Below are 19,604 nucleotides of genomic sequence, written 5' to 3' on the forward strand. Positions count from 1 at the left end.
ACTATTCGTTGCTAAAAGAGTAGCCCAAGAGTTGGCGGTGGGTGGTGAGGACTAGCTGCCTTCCCTCTAGTCTTACACTGCTAAATTAGAGAGGGCTAGCGCAGATAGCCCTCATGTAGCTTTGCGCGAAATCCATAACAAAAACCCCTAATTTTGAACTGATACACTACAGCAGTGCTTCCCAAACCATTTCAGCTCGCGGCACATGTAGATAAGTTCGTATGGCAGGCTTAGTGCCACCCCTCTGACTAAGACAGACAGAAATTACTGTTATACTGTGTATCAAGGAGAAAATAAATCAAATTTTAAAAATGTGTTAAATTGATAATTTTATATAACTAAATAAAAATTACTTAATAATTGCAAAAATTCCGCGACATACCTGAGACCCTTCAGCGGCACAACTGTGTGCCGCGTCACACAGTTTGGGAAGCACTGGTCTCCAAAGAAGGCGTTTCTCGAGAACACTCATCGTCAACTCCCGCACTACTCTTATCTGACCGTAACTCTGGTAGCGCACACATGACCCCCCAAAGTGCAGAGCGTGTTTTTGTGGCAACTGGACGTGAACAATAAATCCTTGGGTTCACAGTCCAGGCCCATAAATATTTATAATGTCAGTGTTAAAAGTAATAAAAGTTCAGGTTTGATCAACCTCAACGGTTCAACTAAAAATAAAAAAGATCACAGTTTGAAAAATTAAAATAGCTTATTCTTCAAATTTATACTTCTTGCTGGTTATTTTGTTGAGCTTCGTGCAAAGCTAATCGATGGCTATCTGCTCTAAACGTCCCTTATTTAGTAGTGATAGACTAAAGGGGAGTCATTACCACCCATCGCCAACTCTTGAGGTACTCTTTTACCAACGAATAGTGGGATTGATCGTCACATAATAACACCCCCACGGCTGAAAGGGCAAGCATGTTTGGTGGGACGGGGATTCGAACCCGCAGATTGCGAGTCGAGCGCCCTAACCAACTAGCCTTGCCGAGCCATTACATTGTTACTGTTCATGCAGTCACGTCCGGTAGTTCTCTACCTGACGAACGTGCATCTTGACAATGACCCTGCGGCGCAGTTTCCATTGCAAAAGACTGTGTCATAAGGCTGTAATTTCCTAAGGAGACTTCTTCTTCCTGCTTCCTTCCATAATCTATCTATTGTAGTATGAAGACGTTTCTCCTCAACCGTTTAAGACTTCACTCGCACAGAAATCCACAAGCACTGCATCCGGCGACTTTACCGGCATGGCTTTCTATGATAGCATGAATACCTGTTTCATTCTGAAAATGCTTGAAGTATGCTACGATTGAACATTTTTCCAGATGAAGACCCCCCTTCTCAATTATGCTCATACTATTGTCTAGGGCACGTGACCGTCTTTTACCTCTTTCACATATTACAAGAAGCCGCACGGCTGAGGTACATCTGGTTGCAGGTGTCTTTCTGGATGGTCCTGCCATATGTGCCGAATTTTACTATTTCCTGCGGGAGACCAAGATTACGGTTACATCTTGGTCCTATACAATTGCTAAATACTTTAAAAACTGATAGTTTATTTTTTCATTTGCCCCCAAATTAAAATGAATTGAAGCGTAAAACAAGTATTAAACTTTCACTGGGTTGCTTTTCTCCAGGGGTTGAGCTTTGCCAGGGGAGAAGAACCACAGTACTTCCATATATTTTATGCTTATAAGTTATGGTGCGACAATCCTTTGTTAACCAACGACATTATGGCTATCCTCGTCTTGGAAATTCTAAGCCTCAGATGTAAACCCATCTATATGATCCGAATGTATGGACATTATGGGTCGGAAAACTCTATTGCATATCTTTCCCAAGAACGATTAATTTTTAGCATACACTACCTATTAAATACCAAACAATGTCAAAATATAGTTCTGATACATGCCGTTCCACAGCTTATTTATATCATCTTTGATGGTCGCGTGACTTGCTGAATTACGTATTAAAATTCGTTTCAATATAACATACTCAATCTATTCGCTAAATTTAAGTAGACGCTGTATGAGTAAAATACTATTTAGAAATTTATGTTTAAAATGCGAAATTTCAGTTTAAAAAACGGAGAAACTTTGAACTTGAAAACACATATTAGTATCTTATCATATTCCGTTTAACTGGTGTATATAATATGTTACAGGTTAACTTAAGAAGATGATAAGTCTGTTTTTTTCAACTGGGCGAGCTTTCCAGTTGTGGTTGGATTCATATAGACTGAAAAGAGCCATTAAACAGTTAGAACGTGAAAAGCTAAATGCGTGGAGGATATCCAGAGGTGAAAAGCCGGTATATTCGTTGTTAGAGCGTTTCTGGATGTTCGTTAATAAATTAGTGAGGGAATTTTGTTGCAAGGCTTTTTGTCCATGTTGCGTGGAAGAACGGAAATGGGAGAAAAAAAGAAAACGGAAAAAGGGCAATATCATCAGGTATTTCCAGAAGCGGTTGTGGTTTTTTTTTACATCTGAAAGTAGAAATTAAGATTTCTTTGAATCTTTTTTTTTTTTTTGTAGTGGTAACTTTAGTATACTTCCCAATCTTTCATAGCTGTAAAAATAAGATTACTATAACCTACTTCAGTTATAAACAGCAGTTAAGTTACCTGTAAATTATTTGGTTAAACTTTATTTTATTTCTTCAACATTTAACTTTATATTACACAGACAATTATTCACACCAGATACGTTCGCGAACACCATGATAAAAAGCCTGCTAGGGTTTATAGCTGGCGTAATCATCGTATTCCTGATACAAGATTTCCTGGTGTTCCAACTTGATATCTCACCGCCGATTGCTACACCAATCTGCATAGTTATGGGATTTTTCCTCTCACTTGGATTGGCTTTTCACATTCACGTGCGATGTGTTCTGTTTTTGATGCTACCCGAATTATTTTCAAGTAAGTTGGATAAAATTCTATGCGTCTTTTTAACTTGTTTGCTTCTTTTTTTTTTTCTTTTTTTTTTTGCTGCTTATTTTATATTAGAAATATAGCAATTTCTTAAAACTATGTATGGTTTTCCTTCCATGCATAGGATCTTATCCCCCAAGGCCTTTTGAAAACTTCTACACGAAATCTTTATGAAAAGGCTGGGTCCCCATAAAAATAGATCACTTTAGACATTTTTGTACAATCATGGTCGTCCTTAATTTAAAAGTAATAGTCAACACCACTCACCGCCAGCTGTTGGGCTATTATGGTCGAATAGTGGGATTGATTTTGACATTTATAACGTTCTCATGTTAGGTGATAGGATTCTTCTCAGGAAAAAGGCTGAAAAAAAGCCCCCGAGTGTGCTGTATAAATATTAGTTTAAAAAAGATAAACTATTTGTGAATGGTATCATTACAATATGTTCTACATAAGAATAACTATGTAAAATATTTCATGTATAAATAAGAACTTTGTACTCGTACAATGTATTTCTTGACACATATTGAAAGCACATATATTTGTTACAACCCTGAGCAGAGCAAGGAAGAAACGCAGTTATAGCTTATATTTACTTACTGCTGTTGAGTGGACCCATGAAAAATGCCATTCTAAACATTGACGTTCTGACAGAAAGTATTGCATGTGGGCAGGAAAGAATTTCTAATGAGACTAGATCGTTGCTGCAAGATATCACATCTCCGCTGTCTGGTAAGTCGTCATGGTTACATTATGCCAATGAATACATCTTAGTGTTGTGATTGTAACGTCTCAAAACAATGTCACGTGATGTCATTGGTATCGTTTATATACTGATAATCAGAGAGTATCGTTGGTGAAGAGTGTTACATTTCCACCGGTTATGTCAGTGAATACATCTTAGTGTTGTGATTGTTATATGTCTAAAAACAATATTATGTAATGTGATTGGTTATATACTGAAAAAATATATTTATTTTATTTAGACTACACACTTTAATTATTGCAGGGGTAGTGAAAGTCATACGAAGTGTAATTCAGGCCTTGGTTGACTTTAGTTCCCAAATGAGAAAAGCGTTTGTTGCCATTAAAGATCTCTTTGATGAAATTAGTAAGTATTCGTAGCATTCCCATATTAAAAAAAAAGGAACATTGTAAATTAACAAGGCATTAATTTAAAAAGTCCTATAAATGGATAAAATGGTTATAGTTTTAAGAATCAACCTCAGGCGTAAATCTCTCGAATGGAAAGTATTTAATCTAATATTCAGAACTATATACACTATCCTACCAAAAGTCATGGGACACACCACTGATTGCAGGAAAATGGGTGTGACGAAGAAATGTGCAAATAGTTTGGTCTATAGAGGGGATCAGTGGGTCGTCGGAAGCCATTTCGAACTTGTACGCTGAACGATGAGTACACAAAAAAGAGGTAACAGAGTTTCAGAGGGGAAAGATAGTTGGATGTCATTTGGGAAAATTTTCTGTACGAGCTATTGCGCAACAATTAAACATTCCCAAGTCGACAATTGGCAAAGTGCTGAAGAAATGGAAGTCCACGGGTGACAATGAGCCCAAGAAACGACCAGGTAGGCGTAAAATACTAACTGACAGGAGCCGACGCACCTTTAGAAAGCTGGTTACCTCATCTCGCCGTCAGACCCTAGAGAATCTGTGTTTGGAGATGCGAGCAGCCACAGGCAATTCTATAAATGTTTCCACGACACGTCGAGAGTTGCATGCCATGAATTTTCACGGAAGAGCTGCAGCCCACAAGCCATTGATAACAAAAACAAATGCCCACCGAGCCTGGACCGTGGATCAATGAAAATTGGTCCTGTGGAGCGACGAGTCACGCTAAACGTTCTTCCAGTCTGGTGGACGTGTTTGGGTATGGAGGATGCCTGGAAGACGCTTATTACCTGAGTGTGTTGTCCCAACAGTGAAGTTTGGAGGTAACAGTATCATGGTCTGGAGGTGCTTCTCGTGGTATGGACTAGATCAACTTGTCACAGTGCATGGATCCATGAATGCTGAGTCCTACATTGTGGCAATTTTATGGTACCAGCCCTTACACCTTCCAACATGATAACGCTCCATGTCACAAAGCAAGGATTGTGAACGCATGGTTTTAAGAGAATAACATCGGAACATTGCAGTGATCTGATAGAACACCTTTGGGATGAACTGGAATGCAGATTTAGTGCAATCCCAAGACGGTCCTCTTCAGTAATGGAGCTTACTGGCGCTTTAAAGAGGAGTGGAGCACAGTACCACCAGCTTTCTACGACAAATTAGTAGACAGTCTTCCTTGACGCACTGAAGCAGTCATTAAAGCCAAAGGCGGGCCAACACACTATTCATTTCTTGGAATAAGGCCATGTTTTATTCATAACTACCTGTATCCCATGACTTTTGGTACGATAGTGTATATATATATATATATAAAATGACAAAATTTTACTAATATGTATGATCCCGAAAACATTATTATTTTGTATTATATTATTGGAAGTTTTTGTTTGTTTTTCTGTTTCATTCCTAACTTCATTACATTTCAATATGTATTAAACATGTACTATTAAGAATTTTGTTTTTTAAATAGTATACCTACCATGTCTGTTTGTAAAATATTCCTTTGTACGTGCTTAAGTTGTTCTTTATTATATAGTTTGATCTTACAAGTTATTTATTCATATTTTATCTCCTTTGATTGTTCTCAGTTGGAGCACTTAAGCGTATAGCAGTATGGTTAAATGAGCTTGTTAACTCCTGTAACGAGAAAATGGGAGGACCATATAGAAAGTGTAAAAAAGCATTTGATGACGCTGTTACCAGCTGTCAAGACATTCTTCCTTGGATCCTGGAGTTTTTGTGCTTCATCGTCACCATTGTATCTTGGGTCTGTGAAATTGCAAAAAGTAGGTTTCTCAGCAACTGATGTACTTATATATATATATATTTAAATGTTCGTATAAAGTTACGCCGCTAAATGTATATAATGATTGAGTCGTTTACTGCACTTTGTGGATAAAAATTTCCTACAATCAATGCTTTAAAATATTTGATACTAGCGAAAGTGCCTGGCTTCGCTCGGGTTATTAGGTTGATAGTGTGTATATTCTGAACCCATTTTAGCATAAAAGTATAACTTATATATGACGCTGTATATACTTTTCTTACTAAGCAACATGACATAAAAGCCATTGTTGGAATGCATTGTTACCAAAACACACTATATATTAGAAGTTGTTATATAAGGAACCACTTATTTTCTATGTGTTTTTTTGCTAGCTTGCCTCATTAAAAAGATGCGCATGCGCGCACACACATAGATAAGATAAGTAATACCCAGGTACACACCCCCAGAGTGCAAAATTTCAAGTTTCTAGGTTTCCAATAGGAAAGAACCTAGAAACCTGAATTTTGCACCCATACTAAATGGACCCTGGGAGTGTGCAACTTGGTATTATTACTCATCTATGTGCGTGCGCGTGCGCATCTCTTTATGAGGCAAGCTAGCAAAAAAACCACATAGAAAGGAAGTGGTTCCTTATATATAACAACTTCTAATATATATAAAAGTCAGTGCATTTTGGTAACAATATGTTCCAACAGCTGCTTTTATGTCATGTTGCTTAGCAACAAAAATATATAGGCTATACTTTTATGCTAAAATGGGTTCAGAAAACACACACTATCAACCTAATAACCCAAGCGAAGCCGGGTACTTTCGCTACTTTGTAATATAAGGAACCATTTCTTTTCTCTGTTGTTTTTCGCAACCTTGCCTTAAAAAGATGTATACGCGCGTGAATAAGTAATAATACCCAGGTGCACACCCTGATGATCCACTTAGTAAGAGTGCAAAATTTCAGATTTCTAGGTTCTTTCCTCATAGAGTTATGACAGTCACACACACATATACACGCCCTTTTATTATTATAGATACAGCGATAATAAACAAAAAAGTAACGTTTATAATTCATTTAACATTTAAAGATCAAACATTTCGTCACTGTGATCTGACCTATAGTTTCAACGCGCTCACGTATTCAAAGTAGGTTTTAATCGATGACCAGCAAGCATTATTTAATTCAAAGATTTTTTTTCTCTATCACTTAGCAGAGTCGATAATTTTGAAATCGATAGCACACACACACTTTGATCACAACTTTGTGAAGTGTGTCTGACAGTGCTGGACGTGGAATCTGAGTTTTTATCCAGTTTGGTTCGAGAGAAGAGACACCTGGTGGCTAGAACTATATATATCTTTGTTTTCCAACAGAATAATTGTATATTACTTCCAGATGTCTCAAAACTTATATGACGTTCTTGAGTCTGGAAATGTTTTGAAATGTTATTGCGAATTTGAAAATACATAAAAATGAACTTGAAAGATAATAATTTCAGCTTATAAGATTCATGACAATCTTCTGATTTATTTAGTTTGTCTTCGGGATTTCGCGCAAAGATACTCGAATGCTAGCTACATTAACTTTCCCTAATTTAGAAGTGATGGACTAGAGGGAAAGCAGCCAGTCAACACCACCCACCGCCAACTCTTGGGAAAGTTTTTTTTTTACCAAAGAAAAAAAAGTAGGAGTGACCATCACATTACAACGCCCCCACAACTTTAAGGGTCAGCATATTCGGCCGCAGACTGCAATTCGAGCGCCTTAATCACCTGACTTCTGATTTTTAGAAATGAAATATTCTATGTACCATTCACCTGTTTCGCCCAATTAAATCTTTCTTCGGTCTCAGATTTTGAAGTTAGTATTCTGTTAGTAAGATTCTACAGACATTACTATAAACTTGAACGTCTATCTGATAGCGGGTGCAATCACTAGGTTAGAGTTCAAGGTCACAAAATGCTTCTATCGTCTCAACCTTTATATGTTATGGAAGAGGTCCAGTTATAATTTAATATGATAATAGAAAGATTTTATGACAGACAGTGATTGTTTACAGATATTTATTATGTTAATGTTTTGCTTATAATTATGGTCAGGTCACCATGTTTTGTTTTATTTTTCCAAATATATTCGAGATTTTTATCATTCTAAATATACAAAGAGATATATGTTCAGCTTTGAGACTATCACAATATAAACGTTTTATTAACATTTATAAATGTATCTCTTTTTTTTTCTTTAGTTATAAAAGTCCTATGTCTAATTCCAAAAGCAATCTCGAAAAGGTTGTCATCAAATTTGCTGAAACGCTGGGCAGGCCGTAAGTATTATTTCACGACAAAAGAAATGTTATACTGGATTCGAGATTTAAAATGCATGACTTTCCGGTTTGTGGGAAATATATATATATAAAACGGTATGATTGAAATATTCGTGTATTTAATGTTAATATGTAGATATTCGTATACCTTGATAATATCACTTATCAAATGTATGTTGTACTCGACTTTTGAATTCCACCCACAATATTTGTCAAAACTACTCGAAATTTTGCATATAGATTCTTGATTCTCACATAATAATAATAATAATAAATTGAACGAATCGTGAGATCTACAAAAATGCGATTGGGGAGCTTTTAGAAACTCTCATGCTTGAATGAGCCAAGAATGTCATGATATAAAAGAATGTTTAGGGTAGGTAGTATTAATTAATTTGTTTTGTGAGTTAATATCTTTGATTGTTTAGTGTATTTTATAATAAGAGGGTTAAAAGGAAACGATTGTTGAAAATAATTCATTGATGTTGAGACTATCGAATGTCGCGTGCAATACACTAACGTTGAGAATATAGAGATTTCTAGAAGACAGGCAGACGATTAAGTGATAAACATATAAATAGTGTGAGACGATCGGAAAAAAAGCAGACAGACAGAGCAGACGAGAAAGTCACGGGAAGTAGAAGTGCGGCCAAAGAAAAAGTTAGAAAACGTAGTCAACCTTCGTAGAAGTGAATAGCCTAACGGTTGATATGTTGGATATAATAATTGAAAACACGTATTGTACAGGGTGGCCCAAAATTATCTTTCCTATTTTAAAATTTAATAATTAAAGAAATATAACATGCGGTTTCAGCATATTGTAGCTCATCTCACAGAGTTTTTATTGATACGTCAGTAGACTTCTACGTTTGCGCCATTAGTGGCTCTCAGCACGTCTAACCGATATTCAATTTCATTCCACGTTCACTGTAACATGCCCACAGTTACAGTGGCAATGGAATCCGTTAACCTAGCCTTTAGCTCCATGGTGTTTGCTATAGGTGTGCGATACGTGATGTCCTTAACATACCCCTAAAGAAAGAAGTTTAGTGGAGTGATGTCTGACAAAGGCCACGGAATTGGTCTACCCCGACCAATCCATCGCATTGAGCCTTTTCTTGCACGGTTGCCATTTTGAGGGATAACACTAGTCATTGGAGTGAAAAACAAAACATGACAATAAAAACTGTTTGAGTTGATTTTCAACTGCTGATAATTATTCGTGAATGCTGTACTGCAAAGTTTAACAAAATAACGTTGTCCATTTCTTTCCGAACAGATAGTCGGATAACATTAAAGAATTCGATGACGAGGAACCCACTTTGAGACTAATAATGGCTGGAGACGGCTTGAATGGGTAATGAAGAAAAACTTTAATACAACAGCAAATGTACAACGTTTCGACACGGTTTTGTCATCATCATTACCCATTCAAGCCGTCTCCAGCCAACATTAAAGAATATTTAACATTTACTAAGCCCATGAAATCATTAGAAATGTTAAGTACTATCTCGTTTATGAACTGTTTGTTCTTGTGTAGAATGGAAAATTTTCTTTAAAACGAAGACCTATAATATTTTTTAAGCTATCCGTGCCTTCCTTAACGAAATGTTGGAGATGTTCTACGTTAACGTCACACTCTATCACCATATGAATTACACTGTACTACAAACAGACACTGAAGAAAACACTCGAAAGGAAGTCGTGAATGAAATACATGGTCGCCTGTGTTGGATCAGAACAATTATAAAATGTATTGATATTTTCCTCGTATTGCTTTCGTTCTGGTTGTTATTCAAGTAAGTTAGTAAGAAAGACCCAGAACGTTATGTGTATGTTATACATAGACGAAACTAAATCTAAGATGTTGGAGGAACTTGTTGCAGTTTTAAAATAATTTTTTTTTCGGGTACAAATATTGTATAAAGTGTCCCCCCGGTGGGAAAGCGGTAAGTTTACGGACTTACGCTAAATTCCGGGGTTCGATTCCCCGCGGTGGACACAGCAGATAACCCCATGTGGCTTTGCTTTTAAAATAAACAAACTATTTAAAGTACACACCACTTCTTTTTATTTCTTCATAATCCTAGCCATTGACGTCTCTTCGCAATAAACAAAGTGACCCCTAGACACATTTTGGTAAAATAATAGCATTATTTCGTTTTAATTTAATAAATACTTCAAGTAAACTATGTGTGGAAAAGGAGGCATTATGCAACGAAAAAATAATAATATTTTGCTCATTATTTTATTTCACTTTTATTACATTCAACATAACAAAAACTAATGGCATTGCAGCATGATAAAATGTTGATCACTATACGAATCATTTCCTTTGCAAGTTGGACCAGTGTTGTAAAACTAGTAAATACGCAGTAATTAGAGAATGTTACAGGCCGATTGAGACTTGTATCCTTTATTGTTTGTTTGTTTCAGAGCAAAGACACATTAGGCTCTTTCCTGTGTCCAGTTATATATATTGCTGTATGTTAATTCTTGCCTGTGCTATTATGTAGGAATGGTACAAATGTCATCCATACTATTTTTCTTGCATTGTTTTTGAAGGATTGATATTGGCTATCCCCACATTTACTTCCTTTTTTGAACTTGTTTGCTTATTGTTGTGTTTTATTGCAGTGTTTCAATAGATACAGGAAGGTTGTAATTATAACCAAGTTATAAATACTTGGTTATAAATACAATGATGTTTCGATTGTAATATTTATTGTTTTATCTATTATTGCCCGGTAATTCCTGTTTTATCCTGTACTTAAACTTTTTTAAAGGAACACCAAAGTTCTGTGAAAAAGCTAACTTCAAGGGGTAATGATAAAATCGTTTAAATTAAATTATGATTTTTTAAATTACTACTACTTAATAATACATATAAAAGCGGATATTCAGTTTGAAACTATGTCACCTCAGTGAAATTAGTTGACACCATTGTTTTGGTTTTTGAGTTATCATGTAATAAAAAAGAAGCAGAAGAATAAAAAACAAGAAATTCAAACTTTTTGCTATATTTATAGACATTCCCAAAACTTGTGACTCAGTCACTGCATAGATATTTTTATAAAGGGAAACACTGTATAGTATTGTAAAGTTCTGATGACATATTGAAGAGATATTTAAAATGCCATTTCGATGAACAATCCGAGCCATCTTTACATAAGCAGTAATACTGCCTGCCTGATATATATATGTGTGTGTGTCAGTACTTTGTTACGGATTTCATAATTGATAAAAATCACCTTCATTTAAATTTGAGATTGTTTTTTTTAACTCCTCAGAAAAAGCAACAGTATAATACTCATCTCCTTCTTTCAATTTAAATATTACTAAAAGCAGTAGCATCAAAGAGAACAAAAGTAGCTTCAAATTTATTATAATTAGTAACACAATTAAATTATAAATGAGTCCCTTTGATATTAGATCTAAAACAATGAAATCCATTAAAAATGCCTAATTTAACTTTGGTAGTAACTGTTAGGGATATGTTCTGTACTTGTGGTGTTTTAGGGTTTAATGTAACACTGTAATAACTTTTACAGATCTGTTAGTTACTGATGGTATTTTATGACATAATTGAACTTAGGTAATACGATTTGTAAACCTTTTCGGTACTTATGCTGTTTTAGGGTCTAATGTGGCTTTAGTAATGGCTTTTAATGATCTGTTCACTGTTGGTGGCGTTGAGAATCTATTCTAACTTTGTTACTAACTTACAGATCTATTCTGTATTGAGCGCATTTTAAGGCTTAATATAACTTTGCTTGTACCTTTTATAGCTCTTTTCTGTACTTGTGGCGTTTTAGGGTTTGTTATAACTTGTACGGGTCTATTCTGTTGTGGTGGCATTTTAAGGCCTAATGTAACTTTGGTAATAACTTTTACAGATCTATTCATTACTTGTGACATTTTATGGTCTATTGTAACTTTTACATAGCCAGTCTTTACTGATGGCGTTTTAAGGCCTAATGTTACTTTGATAACACATTTTACAGAGCTCTTCTGTACAGATGGCGTTTTAGGAAGTCTGAATCTTTTGACAACTACTACCTCAGCTGGTTAATAATAGACCTTAATATAAAACGTTCAATGGATGGCAAAGAAACTATTTTTCCTCTTACGAACAGTGAAGCCAAAAGATATATAAAACCTTTATCTGTACGTTTACTGCCACACGAAAAGCGAAATTTAGCATCAGCGGTATTCGGATTAATTGGTCACGGAATTCAGATAATTGTTTACATAACGATTGACTATACTATGTGGAAGTTACTCGAAATGGTGCGCCATCACGGTGCCGTAAAAACACTATCTGAAGGTAAGCAACTATAAGTAGATACTGATGACAATAAATAAGTAGTTTAATCCAAGTAAAACCTATTTACTGTTTTAGGAGAAAAAAAAATAATTATAGCTCTTTGGTTTTCTAAAATAATTTGTAAAGAGGTTTTTATCAGTTTCGTTTTTCGTGTGTAGATCGATAGAAACGATTTTAATAATAGAAATAAAAAATAACCTTAATATTCGTCATGTATCAAAATACCCTATGTAATTAATAAAAATATTACATTATAAAACAGGAATTATGTTTCACTTATAATGTTCTAATTTCAGTACCCGCCCATGTTAAAATGCATGTTGATGGAAGTGGCGTTCTGGCTGATATGTATCGAAATTTGCTGAGTAGTTTCGACCCATTGATGGAAGTTGCACCAGAAGTAGATACTACTGTTTGCCTTCCAAAAGCAAACCACCCAAATTTTGCACAGTACTCAAGAATTGGTAAGTAATCAATGATAGGTGAAAACTATCCGTATTTGTATGAGGTGTGGAAAAAAAATATTCCAGGTACATATTAGTAACAGTTGTCATTCAAAAATAGCTTTTATCACAATCCTTTCTTGGACTCATAAACTTTTAATCTATAAAATTATAATTAATTATGAACATATATCTTAGCTATCGTATACCAAAGAAATGCTTGTAAATGTACCAAATAGATAACGTGTAATGTGAAATAAGGTTTCTAATTAATTCATCTCACATCAGTGATAATGATTATGAACTAAAATCAGCTAAAAAAACTGCTGTGGTACAATGAAACCGAAAATAAAAAATGGAAAAAACTTATACGACAAAATGGAGGGCGTTCCAGTCCGAAACGTTGTGGATATCAAAACATCTATTTCGCATTAGCCATTTTTTGTCGTATAAGTTTTCCATTTTTTTTTATTTGTTAATGATTATGGAGTACCGGTTTCCTCCATCATATTTTCTAGAATAAAAAATCAAATCTTTCACTGGATAGTATATGTTTTGATATTAATATTATATAAACAAAGAAAAACCAACAGTGGCCAAATATTGTTTTATAGCAAAAATTATTGTTGACATTATTCATAGAATATGTATATGTGTGTGTGTGTATATATATGTATATGTATAATAATGTTATTATTATTATTATTATAGGGACACTTTTTGGACTTTGTATACTTTTAGCAGTCTTTCAGGCCTATGGTCTCCGTTTCCGTCATTCAATAGCAGAATCTTATTACCCAGAAATGAAACAAAAGAGAGCTGTATGGTTATATAACCATATCCTTAGGTCACGAGCTGGTTTAGTTAAATACTTAAGAAGACAGGTACGGAAAAAGTACAAGGGAGACGAAACAGCGAAAAAAAGAAAAATTCCTTGTGGCTCTTGCTGATAGGTATGTTATGACAAGGGGAAACTTTTTTCTAAGCAAATTTTGGTTTGTTTTGTTGAATTTCAAGTAAAACTGCTAGAGGCCTGTCCACGTTGACTGTCCATAATTTTGAAGTGATAGACTAATGGGAATGTAGCTAGTCAATATCACCCACCGCCAACGGATAATGGGATTGACCCTTACTTTATAACGACCTCAAGGCGACATGTTCCGATCCTGCGACCCCACAGATTGCACTTTGTGAAGAGTTCTAACCATCAGGCTATGCCAGATAGCCCATTGTGTAGCTTAATTACAAACAAACAAACAACACTAATTTTGGCTGCTATAGACATAGCCGGGGTAAGAAAACGCTTCCATAAAATTTCAGAGAAGAAAAAGTTAAATTAATTTTTAGATTTTTTTACGTCTCTTTATAATACAAATCATTAAGATATTTACAGACTTTTTGTTTTTTCCTAGCTATGACACTGATCAAACATTGAACTGGTTCCTTAGAATCCTTTGGTAATTTGTGTAGAAGATTGAAAGGTCAGTAAGTGAATGTAACAAGTAAATACAAACCACTAAAGGTAATTTTGCGAGTTTTGAATGTAAAATTTTAAGTGAACCGAGTTCAGTTCTTATACTGCCAGCAGATAATCAAATATGTGTGTGTGGTTCTCGGTAGACTTAATTACGACGATTTATATTGTTCGTTTTGAATTTCGCGCAAAGCTACACGAGGACTATCTGCGCTAGCCGTCCATAATTTAGCACTGATAGACTAGAGGGAATGCAGCTAGTCAACACCACTCACCGCCAACTCTTGAGCTACTCTTCTACAAACGAATAGTGGGATTCACTGTCACATTATAACGCCCTCACGGCCGAAAAGGTGAGTATGTTCGGTAATGGAGATTCGAACCCGCGACTCGCAGATTGTGAGTCGAGCGCCCTAACCACCAGGCTATGTCAGGCCTAAATATGACGAGAAAAAAAACCTATTAAGATGATTATAATACATATAAATCCCACATCTTCAGCTTGTAGAAAGCTTAATTTTTGCATTACAAGCATGTAGTTTGTAGTGTAAAAAAAGTCACATTCTAATATTTTATGAACTATTCATGACAAAGTTTCCTTTAATGACTGATAATGTTTTTCGCGAGTTAGACGATTTAATATCCCTATTAGTAATACAAATGCATTGTCATGTTAGCACCCTTAGTAACTGATTAATGACGTTCAGCAACTAATGTTAAAATTGATGACTTCATGATTTCGTTGCCATATTGATTCGATCCCAGTTGAATTGGGTTGTCAAATTCCAACTGAAAAAAAATTCATAACGATACAGATATGGAGCAAGAACTAGTTACACAGGAAATAAAAAAAACATAAATACTACTAAACTTTTGTTTAACAACTACTCATTTCATGTATCAATAATTGACAAGGTTCACGGACAAATTATCTCCACAGAAAATAATAGAAGTGATTTTTAAAATTTTTGCCTTTCGAAATTCAAACACTGATGCACATATATGTAGGAGATGTTTTTGTGTTTCTTCTGATATATATTGCCAAATTACTACATATCCAACTTAAAATTTGTATATTGAGTTTATAAGTGAAAAATAATCCTTTTTTTTGGGGGGGGGGGGGGTAGTATCAATGAAACCTGAGAAACATTAAGAAAAAATGGAAACTTAGACCTAGACGGTACCTTGTGCGACACATCAACTGCAACTCGAACCTCAGACTCTCTAATCCGCAATTGTTTTGAAATGAATGGGTATTCTATTTGAGCTATTAAAAATGAGAACGGTTGTTTGAAGTTAAGCACAAAGCTACACAATGGGCTATCTGTGCTCTGCCCACCACGTGTATCGAGACCCGGTTTCTAGCGTTGTAAGTCCGCAGACATACCGCCGTGCCACTAAGGGGGGGGGGAGGCAGAAAATGAGAAACAACTAACTAAATTGGATTACGAAAAGACTGTTAATATTATGGGGAAAATACTAACCCATTTTCTTGGAGTTGATTCTCGAAGCATATGCTTATATGTGCTAATAATGAATGAAATAATAAAGAATGAGTCTTGTACAGTGAGATTTCTCATAAGCTTTTACGTGTATACAGAACACACTATAAAGATTTGGTTCAAAAATCTGTAAAAGGAATTTAATGATTATTTTTCGTAAATTAACTGAATATGTCTTTTTAATTCTCTAGAATATAGAAGTGAAGCGTTAATATTTGGCGCAGTTTTGATTGTGAAATAGCTACAGAAATTATTAAGCAAGTAAATTATAAACACATGTTGTCGTTTGTTCTATTCCAAAAAAAAAAAAAACACTTTTTGAAGCTATGCTTAATGATTTGGAAACAAAGATGTATGAATTCTAGGCTGTCACTGTAGACTTTAAAGTTTGCTATTCTTTCATTTTTTTGGCGCCATATTGTAGCAATCCTAAATTCGGCCGCATTTTGAAACTTTTTGGAATATCCAGGAAGTACTGCCTAGTTTGTGGAGAACCAGGGCTACCAGAGGACGTGAGAAATTTCAAATCGTGTAGTACACCCAAGTGCAAAGGTATTAGTATATTTGTCTTTGTATATATACATAATTAACCTAGGTCATGGCAGTCAATTATGAAATGGCTAGAGTTTTTGTTTTGTTGTTTTTTTTAATTTCGCGCAAAGTTACACCAGGGCTATCTGCGCTAGCCGTCCCTAATTTAGCAGTGTAAGCCTAGAGGGAAGGCAGCTAGTCATCACCACCCACTGCCAACTCTTGGGCTACTCTTTTACCAACGAATAGTGTGATTGACGTCACATTATAACGCCCCCACAGCTGAAAGGGCGAGCATATTTGGTGTGACAGGGATTCGAACCCGCGACCCTCAGATTGCGAGTTGAGTGCCTTAACAACCTGGCCATGCCGGGCCAGTTTATTTTTGTATGTGCTTAAGAAATAATACCAATATTTACAACACTTATTTGAATATCAGATGTTTAAGTTTTCTAATAAAAGTTTCAAGTAATATTAGGTAAATGAAAAATAAAACTAGAAACTTGTTTTCCGAAAACTTTTAATCTGAAATATAAAAGTTTAAAAATGATGTCCAAACAAAATTATTTAGTATTTTCGAACTTAGTTTTGTCACATGTAAAAGATGCATGTTAGATGAAGATAAAATGAACTGTATGCTTATCAAGTTGCTCCTAGCAATAACTATTGTGATATAATGTTCGCGTAGTGCACTAGTAATAGGTATAGAACTAAGATATACAGTTCCTTATCAAGTTGCTCCTAGCAATAACTATTGTGATATAATGTTCGCGTAGTGCACTAGTAATAGGTATAGAACTAAGATATACAGTTCCTTATCAAGTTGCTCCTAGTAATAACTATTGTGATATAATGTTCGCGTAGTGCACTAGTAATAGGTATAGAACTAAGACTTACGTACAGTTTTATCTATTTTATACACTTTCTAGCCATCTACTGCATGGACTGTTTTACGGATATAAACAACATGTGTACAGCATGCATGAATCCTGTGGAATATGGAGATCTTTCTGATGTAAGTGAAGAAAGGTACGTAACGTTATGAAAAACTTCCTAGCATACGCCTATTTTTTCCCTTGCGGTATATAACGTCATTACTGGCCATATACGGGTTTCCAGTAAAAAGAACATGATAGCTTCTCGATTACACACCTCGTGCGCCACTGCTGAGGAGGCCTTTCGCATAGTACCAGAGCTCGTCGGCTGGTCATGCAATACACAAAACTTCGATCTAAAGGTTATTTGTCTCCTGGTGGGTCAACTAAAATCGATTCCCCGCGGTAATTAGGGCGCATATAGAATATTGTATGGTTCTGTGCTAAAACCGACAATTAAACGTTATTTATATTTTAGTCATTTACAAAATATATATTATCACAGAATATATAACGCCTTATATCGGCGAAGCATGATCTGTTGCTCGATAGTTTGTGTGATATTACTTCGCTATAAGACTGATAAGTGTTATAAATTTAGCAAATCTTAAAATAATAGTAGGCAAGTGATAGAAATATTTCGTGTTTATTTTCGGAAAAATTCCAGTCTGAAATATATAGGTTTAAAAATGATCTCTTACGAAGCCAATAAAGAAATATTATGGCCCTTTTTTGTTTTTCACCAATCAATGTATTAATATTAGGATTTATATTCTCAAATACTTCAATACAAACGATGTTCGATGAATTATTTCAGTGTAATATCTAAAGAATGAAATTAAAAATCATGGCTGTTTATATCAATGTTGTTATTGTTTTTGTTTTGTTTAAAATTAAACATGTTAGTGAAATAAACTGAAATTTATAACACAAAACAGATCAATTAATAATCGATAGGTAATTAGAAACATGAATATTTGCTCTATATGTGAAAACAAATATAAGAATATTGATTACGTTAGTATTTTAGAAGCGTCGTAAACTTATATTTCATGTGTTCACAGCCCTTTTCTGACTAATGTATATGAACCTGAAGTTGTGTAACCCTAAACTGTATGATAAAGTAATTTTGCAGTACCTAACAAACACATCTGTGCAAACGAAAATAATGCGGAATGGGATGATAAGTTCTACTTAGGTGAAAACCAGATTTTTTGACTGGCCAGTAACTTGTGAGCTTAAAAGTTCGGTAATAATGGTTAAAAAGCGGTATTTGCCAACGCTCGTGAGCAAACCACTTGCATGAGCCAAATAAAGCTCAGTTTGATATGCTAAAAGTCAATAAAATAATTTAAATATTAATATATAGAGTTCATCCACAAGTTACAGAAATAACTAAGACTTTTTTTTCCTTTAGGCAAAACAAAGGAATTAGTCGTTGCTATAGAATTTGTCAGTGTGTTTAATGATCTTTCTCTTGTACTTGCCCCCCACCCCACCCCACCCCACCAGTAGCAAAGCGGTAAGTCTCGGACTTATAACGCTAGAAACCGGGTTTCGATACCCGTGGTGGGCACAGCACAAATAGCCCATTGTGTAGTTTTTTGCTTAACTACAAACAAACAAACTTTTGTACACGAGCCATTAACTCTTCGAAAAGTTATGCATCTTGTATCCCTAATTGGAATTAGTATCATAAAACTGATGAACAGTATTCTTAATTTCGTTAGCAAAAAAAAAATTAATAAAGTAATTGAAAGATAAGCAACGAAAAATGGGTTTTATGCTTTTTATTTACGATATTCGTAATGGGAACGTTTCTTAGTTGTAAGTGTCCTCGCTTCTTAATGAACATGAAAGCAGTACGGTCGTTTTTTTGTTTTTGTGTGTGTGTGTTTTAGGGATTCCAGTGAGGAAGCTAGCAGAAAAGGCTCAGCGTCTGAAAGCGATTATGAATATCAATATGGAAAAAGGAGTTCTAAAGGAGCCAGCGACAGGAGCAGTAATGTGTCAGAGGCTGATAAAAAGGAACTCGTTTCTGACTCAAGTCCCAGACGTAAGTAGAGAACTCAGATGATCAAAAGAAAAGGTTTCAGTAATCTACAAGCAGTCGTATTATTAACCGGGATATAAGTGTTAGTTACTGAACATAAGGCATACTGTCCTGTTAGACTTCTGGTGTATTTATGCTCATAATTAAGGCATGTTTCTAGATAATAAATTATAAATATACTATTTTAGATGGTACCTTATCATAGCATGCATTGCTTTAGATCTCA

General features: G+C 35.0%; 1 protein-coding gene across 1 annotated transcript; it reads left to right on the forward strand.

Moving 5' to 3' along the window:
• Positions 1-1,699: 1,699 nt before the first annotated feature.
• Positions 1,700-19,381, forward strand: LOC106464862 (DC-STAMP domain-containing protein 2-like; the record flags this gene model as incomplete). The annotated part of the gene is made up of 10 exons (XM_022392652.1): positions 1,700-1,770; positions 2,685-2,920; positions 3,494-3,664; positions 3,942-4,043; positions 5,659-5,856; positions 8,096-8,240; positions 12,178-12,500; positions 12,797-12,964; positions 13,655-13,838; positions 19,227-19,381. Coding segments are annotated over exons 1-10 (1,753 nt in total), but the record flags the coding sequence as incomplete, so codon positions are not given.
• Between the last annotated feature and the right edge of the window lie 223 nt (positions 19,382-19,604).

Source organism: Limulus polyphemus, unplaced genomic scaffold, assembly GCF_000517525.1.
Source record: "Limulus polyphemus unplaced genomic scaffold, Limulus_polyphemus-2.1.2 Scaffold1762, whole genome shotgun sequence".
NCBI lineage: Eukaryota > Metazoa > Arthropoda > Merostomata > Xiphosura > Limulidae > Limulus > Limulus polyphemus.